We start from the raw sequence: 7,996 nt of genomic DNA, 5'->3' as shown, positions 1-7,996 counted from the left end.
GCACTTGTTATTTGGGGTTATTGTTTATTGACAGTTCTATTCAACTGTAACTCTCATTCCTAAGAAAGAGGCTGTGTCTAAGTTGACACTTGCATTGTTCATAAAAATATATTTCTTCCACAGATGACTGTATAATAAGAAGGGGTGCGGTTCTGGTAAAGGCAGGTAAGGATGGGCAGCAGGGCCTGGTAGATCTTGTGTGCAAAGTGTTTTTCCTGGTAGTCCTCGGTTTAAGCATATTTGCATATTTGAACAGTTTTGGCTCTACTGGGGCACTTGAGTTTTCCCAAGACCCCATGTTACGCCTAACACAAGGAAGACATCAGGTCATTTGGGGCAAGTGGTGGTGGGGAAAAGTGGAGAACAGGTGTCATCAGTCTATACAACGTCATGATTAACGTTGGATGAAGCTTTCTAGACGATTCCATATTTGGCCAGGTCACTGAGCTCCATGTCACCGAAGGCCTCCCAAGGGCAAACCACAGTGATGTCTGTGCCCAGACCCTCCATGCCGGGGATGTCGTCTCCGAATCTGCGTGGACATGCAGGTGTCACATCACACACAGGTACACACACACACACAGTACACTTGCTGTGCAAGGTCTATTTTGTGCTTACCCTTTCTGGCCAGGTTTTGGGGCCTTGCTTTTGAAGGTGCGAGTAGTCCTCTGCTTGAACTTGGGGGGAGCCCTGGCGGGAGCTGCAACTGCTGTGTCTGCCATTGTTATTTTTCTGGAAGAACAATTTAAGAGGTGCTAAGTCTTATTTTCTTCAAAGCTACCTGAGGTTTGGATGATCTCACATGCAGATTGTCTTGATGCACAAACAGCTTCGTCTATTTTTACACTTGGTCGGCTTTAAAGATTACTCCCCAAGTGACACATGGCACAAGTCAGCAATAGATTATCTCCAATTTACCTCATTACAACATGACACATTGCAGCTAAGTGAAATCTGACTTAATCTTTGTTTAAAATGGAAACTGTGAAAGTGCACAAATTGAAGGCCCCTGAAAAAAAGAGCTGAGATATTTAAAATAGCTCATGAAGTAAAAAAATGTAAATTCCCTGGAACCAGTTGGCTTCAAAGTGAAATGTTTCAGTCTTATACACATTATTTTTTACAGTAATAGCATTGTAAATAGGTTATATTGAAAAGGTGGACAAGACAAGAACATCAAATTAGTTTTTAGCTCTTTGATTACATGCAAAACAACAACAAATATAATAAATCAACATGTCAGGCTCAATAAGTATGTTTGCCAAGTTGATATAGCGTAAAGGAAGAAGGTTCTTTCTTACCAGTTGGTGCTGAGTGTCTGTCTCACTTCTTCTCTGCTCTTTGCGTTTCTGTTCCGTATGTCATCCTGGCATCTCTTTTATACACAAACTCCTAATCCCCCTCACACAGGTACACGGTCCACCTCTGTGGTCATGGCCGCTAATTGGGCTCAGAGCTATTTTAGTGGTCAGAACACACGAGAACATTGAGTGTTACATAAGAACGCACGCATGACTCAGGAATAACGCAAAGTTGTTGCTTTCTTGAAGGTTAGAATTATAAATTGATTGAAAGTCCATAATAACTGACGTCAAGTCAAACCTTCACAGACATGTATATAGGCCTCCATGTTATAATATGACAAAAATTCTTAAAAATGACCAAAAGTAACATTTGAAATGATTATTTGGAAACAACAACATTAGGCTTATTGTGACTAAATGTTGCCGATTTCTGCTGACTGTGGGAATACTCTGGTCACTGGGAACAACCTCATTTATAAAAAAAAATTAAAAAAAAAAAAGCTACATTACATCCAAACCAACATTTTTTCCCCCCTATACTAATTATGTGCTAACATTTAAAGAAGAAAATGAAAATAATTTCACTTAAACTGCAATTTATGATATCACAATAGGTCTGACATCAAAATAATTATTTATATTTTTATTATATTGAAATACTGTATCTGTAAACAGTTGTTAAAGTGATATAGTAAATAAATACATTATACTAGTCTCCTTCAATCCATTTTAATCAATTAAAATTCAAGCTTAATTGTCTTGTAAAGTGTTTTCTATGCATTCTGCAAACATTCCCGCATTTGCTGCATCATGAGCCGGCTTGAGGATTACTGCTACACGGCAGAAGGCAAATGCACGGCATTATAAGTTGTATAAGTGTGTCTTGAAAAATAGCTGCGGCCTACTTGCGAGTAATCTCAAAAGCTGAGGTTTACCTGCGTAACATCACGACCTTTTCTCTCAGAAGCTTCGAGTGTGTCAGCCTGATCTGTTGCACGTTCCACAGGTCTTAATGACATGTGAGTGAAGCACATGTATGGAAATAAATATCTGTCTCCAGACTTTCTATAGATATTTTCAGTCAAATTCATAAGCAAGTGTCAATGAAAAATAATAATAATAATTGAAAATGGATGGATGGATGGAAAACAAAGCAATATGACCAAATTTGTGAAAAAAGATCCATAAATACATTTAAAATATTGCTGATTGTCTCAACCATTAAATCATTTTTAATACAATATATACTACATAATAATGGTATTAACAAGAGTATTTGTATTATTTATGACTGCAGAAAGTATTTTGTCATTTTCCAATGAAACATTCTCTTTTATGTTTCATAATAGAATTTTAAAAATGGCTCGTCTTATCAAAAAGGAAAGAGCTCACAATTTGTCTAAAATAATGTATGTTGTTAAAGAAATTAAAAATTATTTTCTTTTTTATGATTAATGTTAATGAATATATTTAATTATTAAATTCTGTCCAAACCTGTTAATTCAGCTATTTATTTTTGTATCTATTGTGATAAAGAAATTCAAAAGTAGCCTGATAATAAAATATTACATTACAATTAACTTATTTTAGGGAGGTAGCAAAATTATATATTTTTTCTAAATCCCTACAAGCATTTAGCATTTTTTTTTTAAATAATCACTTATGTAACTTTTCAAACAATTCTCTGTCCCATCACCGTTGAGCAAGCCCGTAAGTCGCATCAAAGCGACACCTGATTTAGACGCTTATTTCAAGACCTGACAACAAACAAATTACATAAGAGATTAGCATAGATATGGGTGGCCTTGTTTTTTTCAGCTTCTGATGTGTTAGTTGGTGAGCACATCCATGTTTACTGCTGTTAAGAAGCAACAGCAGTCATAGAAATACTGTTTATGACTACAAACCAAACATGTGGATGACTAAGCCTTAAAGTGGATGTTGTTCTCCACTGCAGATGTTTTGCTGATCTGCGGTCAGCTACATTCAGCTCCACTTTTTTTTTCCCCGAGTACATCAAGCCCAATCACCAGTTTGCTTTTCCTTTACTCCAACATGCATCCATGGTTCTGTGAATCACTAGTTGAATTATGTGAAACTGTTTTACGCAGGTTTATAAACTTACTTGAACGTTCAGAGCAAAGCCTGGACATGACTTAAAGGGGAAGGCAAGTATATTTTTTGGGGGGGCAATAATAAATTCACTAGTCTAAAAACGGGATTCAGATTAATATTTTATTTGTGGGATAAGAGTTATGCAGAGGAGTCCTTCAATTTTCATCCATTTCGGGTAATTTAAATTTATCCAGTAATTTAAATGTATCTACCAACACACATTCGACAAATAATTTCTCATTTTAACCTGCGTGTATTGCCATGACTCAAAATCTACATGGACATAAAATGTTTTAGCTAGCTCATCGGTATTTTTGAGTGGCATTCTAAGTTAAAGATGACTGAAAGCAATCATGCAATTAGGCTACCAATACATAAGACTGCCGCCTATTTTCGTCATTATTGACTCCCACTCCTCTCCTATGATGACACGTAATCCAATGTCCCTGCACCCAAATTTATCAGGACCAGCTGGCTGGTTCCCAAGAAACCTCCTATCACAACGCACCACCACCGCCACTACCAGCAGGTAACACTTAGTCAAAAGGCTGCAAAGTTTTCGAAAAGCTTAAAATACAGGAAAAATGCTCAGTGGACTCTTCGTCTTTATCCTGGTGTCTTGCGTCACTGCAAAAGAGAACGGTAACTTCATTCATGCAAAATGTGTCTTTAATCTGATTTTCTTTTTTTTAACCACTGATTTTACCAATAACTTAATTTGAGTGTAGTTTCTTGTGTTCATATGTCGTAGGTCTTGGAATTTAAATTTGTATTATCTAGAATGAATTACGCAGTGAATCACTTTCCTGGAGAAGGGAAGTAACAATCTTTATCCATCGAGTGAGTCAACTTAAAACCATTTTTAAAACTCAGAAAATTCACCTCTACTTTTGGCACATTGCATTTGCCTGCTAATTTTCTCAGCTGTATTGTCAACATGATTCCCTTGAGGATGTCATCAAGTATTGATAAAACAATTGCATCGTGTGATATGTAATAGAATGTATGTTTTTTTTTTGTTTTTTTTCTCAGATGTGACGCTCCCAAGTTTAAACGACACCAAATCTGCAGAGGCCTTCATCGACTCTGCCGAAGTGGTGGTGATCGGATTCCTGGAGGTCAGTGAAATGAGACGGGCATTTTAAAATAAAACAATTTAGTGCCGCATTGTATTACAATATCTTTCATGCCACAAAGCAGACACAAAAGAGCCAAATTAAGAGCCGAGAACGTTTGTTTGCATGTCTGATGGCAAGTCTGCTCGGAAGCGGGACATCATGGGCTTTGCCAACTTGCCGCGCCTTTGGCATGGCTGCAGTGAGGTCAGAGGTTGACTGGTTGTCTGATACATTGCGCGCCCTCTGGCTGTCCTCCCTGTGCGGGGGACGACGGTCGGCCACTTGACAGGAAGTGCTCAAGCAAAGGCTTGTGGGAGAAGCGTTGTTAAATCTCCTCTAAACAACAGTAACAAAATAGACTGTACCCATGTATGAACCCATATTTTTATTGGTTTCTCTGGGATTTCAAATGATTTCCCAGGGAGTGTGTAATAACGTCTCGGAAATAGCAACCGTTTAATGTCTACGTTCATTCCTGCATTTTTTTTTTTCCCCTCCTCACTTGCTTTTTGTTACGACCACGTTCACGGTTCCAGTTGCATTTTTTTTCTTTTTGGTTTTGAGGGAAGAAAAAGAATTTAACAGATTGCGATGGGATTCGACGGTTTAAGTATGTCTAGAAATTCCCTCGTCGCGCTTTCCTTTTTACATGCAGCATATGGGAGTGAAATGAGGATTCCAGATGGTTGTAAAAAAAAAAAATCTACATTTATGAATAGAGCAGTTATTTTAAACAATTACAATCTGCCTTCATCATATATTCACTTAGTATTGAGTAAGTGGCTAGCCCATCATTACCAATATCAACTAGAAATTGCAATCTCAAAAGATTTCTAGATATTATAAAAAATCACAACTATAGTACATTTGACATTTAATCAGTATTGTGACAGAAATTTAAATTGTGGTTAAATTTGAATTCAATTCAATACCTGCCCAATACAAACAATCTTGCTGAAATCTACTTTTTATTTTACTTTGATTAGACTTTTTATTGGATGTCATACTTTATTATTTAATTAATTCTTGAAGTTCAAATAAGAATATCCATGTTTTATTTTACTGATACTGTTTTATTGATCATTGAAGATACAATGTGTTTGTGTTTTGTGCTATTCACAAATTGTATGAAACTTAACCTTGACACAGCAGGGAGAAGAAAGCCGCGGCTACAAAGAGTTTGCGGCAGCGGCAAAGCGCGTGGATTCCGTCTCAATGGCCGTTTGTATTTCCAAAGAGGTGTGGGCTGACTATGGCATTAAATCAGACACCATCGCTCTTTTCAGAAAGGTACTAACATGGCTGTCAGCATATTTGGCAGGAAGATGCTCAAGTCTGCGTTATGTCCAGGCAGACAACCATCAAGAGAACCTCGTGATTGCCGAGATCGAGCAGCTCAAGATTGACGGTCTTGTGAACTTCATCATCGTGAACGAGGTCCGCTACATAACAGAGTACAACCAAGTGGTGAGTCACAGCACAATGTTAAGCATGATTTTACTACTTTCCTAATGCTTCTCTCCTTCCTCAGACAGCTGTGGGTCTCTTCAACTCTGAAGTAAAGACACACCTCCTGCTCTTTGCCAACAAGGGGCGCAAAGAATTTAATGAGTTAAAGGAGAAGTTAAGAGCTTTGGCCCCGGAGTTCACTAACAAGGTGAGAATAAAATTCATAGCGCTTTGTGACTCAACAATCTGTGGCAAAATCATTTTAACAAACGAACCAAACTGTTTTGAAGTTCTTGTTTGTGGTCATCAATGGTGCTGATAACGCCAACATCCGCTCCTTGCGCTACTTTGGACTCAAATCTGAGGACCTCCCACGTGTTGGTATCTATGACGGTGACTCTGACATGAAGTGGCTGCTGCCTGAGGGCGACATTTCTACTGAGCGCGTGCGAGACTTTTGCAACTCTTTCTTGCGAGGGGAATTGAAGGTGAGCTGCCATAAAGGCAAAGGTGGAACTTTTGTCATTTTTATTAAGATGTACAGATTGAGTGATTATATTGATTGATCCAATCAATCGTTTTACTTTTCAGGAGGTAAAACAGGCCGGAACAGAGATGAAAACAGAGCTCTAATATTGGTAAAAAAAAGTATTCTAAAGTGAAATAATAAATATTCTCCTGGTGAGCCTTCATGTTTGTTGCTAACAGCTCAGGAAACTTTCACTGTATCCACAGCTGCACGTCTACTCGTCGTGCGTCTTGTTTTGTTTTGTCTGTTTATGCCAACGCGAGGCTGTCTGCGGTCCGCTTTGCTGACCGCGTGCCGGCGGCCACAAACTGCAGACAGGCTGGCACGCTTTGTCCGTCTGACCGCAAATGTCACAGTCGCAACCACAACACAACCGCCTCAGTTAGAGTGACACACAGCAGAGCAGGAAGACACAGGATGTAGACAATGGTCAAAGGTCATCAACATGTTACTTTTAAATGGAGTGGAAATGAAGGACCTGGATTTGGATCCATGCATTCATTTTATATCCTGAAGTATGTATACTCTAATGCAGGGGTGTCAAACTCATTTTTTTGACAGGCCGCATTGTAGTCATAGCTTCTTTCGGAGGGCCATTATGACTGTCAACCCAAATAAATTTATAAATATAACAGTAAAAGCTACAAAACAAACTCGTTTTCAAATCAGATGAGTAAAAACTGGTCAAATACTTTTTAAAAAAAGATAATAAAAGTGAAGATAATTTGCAATTCTAGTAATGACACGAATTTGATGCACAATTTGTCTTCGCGGGCCACATAAAATGATGTGGCGGGCTGTATCTGGGCCTTGAGTTTGACACCTGTGCTCGAATGGTGCATTTAGATACCATTCATTGTATATGGTCCAAAAAAAATGGGTTGATGGATTATCTGATGTCTTATTTAAAATCATGCATGACAGCCATTTGAGATTTTAAATTCTGTGACTTGAAAGGCATAATTAAAGCAAAAGCTCCCATTTTATGCCCTCAGGAGCCCAGACGAATGTTCAGTAAAAAAAAGAAAAAAAAACATTGCCAAAAATGAAAAACACATTGGATGCAGACACTGTGAGAGAAAACATTTGGGATGAGCCCAGTAATGTCCATTTGAACAAGAGGGGAATTTCAAGGTCCAGACGGAGATCAACATAGTGTAATTGTCAGTGCCGTCTTGCCAAGCCCAAGCATCCGGCAGAATTGGGAAACCCTGACAGGTGGCATCCAGACAGTCTTGGATGGAGTTTAGATTTGGTTTAAGTGACATAACACATGGTTTTATATCACAAAGAGGCAAACAAAATTGAATTTTTTTAAGCAGTGTGAGTCACTATTGAGTTAGAGCAACAGTGAAAATGATAAATTAGCTTGCTAAATAATAAATGAGCACATTAGAACAATTAAAGCTGGTGAACAATTAATACACACAAATGTACATGGCGACATGCCGTGTCTGAATTTTTTTTTCCAGGAAATATTG

At 38.2% G+C, this 7,996-nt stretch overlaps 2 protein-coding genes across 3 annotated transcripts; one reads left to right on the top strand and one right to left on the bottom strand.

Moving 5' to 3' along the window:
* Positions 1–4: 4 nt before the first annotated feature.
* On the bottom strand, positions 5–1,431 carry pde6ha (phosphodiesterase 6H, cGMP-specific, cone, gamma, paralog a). The gene is made up of 3 exons (XM_088374597.1): positions 1,302–1,431; positions 619–732; positions 5–532 (listed from the first exon to the last, which is right to left on the bottom strand). Exons 2-3 carry the CDS (start codon positions 720–722, stop codon positions 415–417), a joined length of 222 nt encoding a protein of 73 aa, XP_088230723.1. The 5' UTR covers positions 723–732; positions 1,302–1,431; the 3' UTR covers positions 5–414.
* A 2,488-nt stretch (positions 1,432–3,919) lies between these two features.
* On the top strand, positions 3,920–6,671 carry erp27 (endoplasmic reticulum protein 27). Of its 2 annotated transcripts, none has more exons than XM_088373824.1 (7): positions 3,920–4,061; positions 4,452–4,537; positions 5,690–5,827; positions 5,888–6,004; positions 6,069–6,194; positions 6,277–6,474; positions 6,578–6,671. In XM_088373824.1, the coding sequence occupies exons 1-7, from the start codon at positions 4,004–4,006 to the stop codon at positions 6,617–6,619; spliced, it is 765 nt and encodes a 254-aa protein (XP_088229950.1). In that variant the 5' UTR covers positions 3,920–4,003; the 3' UTR covers positions 6,620–6,671. The 2 variants fall into 2 exon arrangements, with proteins under 2 accessions (XP_088229950.1, XP_088229948.1); XM_088373822.1 differs by having other exon boundaries at positions 5,687–5,827.
* Positions 6,672–7,996: the final 1,325 nt, after the last annotated feature.

The sequence above is a fragment of the Syngnathus floridae genome, chromosome 4 (assembly GCF_059516105.1).
Source record: "Syngnathus floridae isolate MCC-2025c chromosome 4, RoL_Sflo_1.0, whole genome shotgun sequence".
Lineage (NCBI taxonomy): Eukaryota > Metazoa > Chordata > Actinopteri > Syngnathiformes > Syngnathidae > Syngnathus > Syngnathus floridae.
Note: the sequence above shows the minus strand (reverse complement) of the source record. Positions and strands in the feature narration are given on the sequence as shown.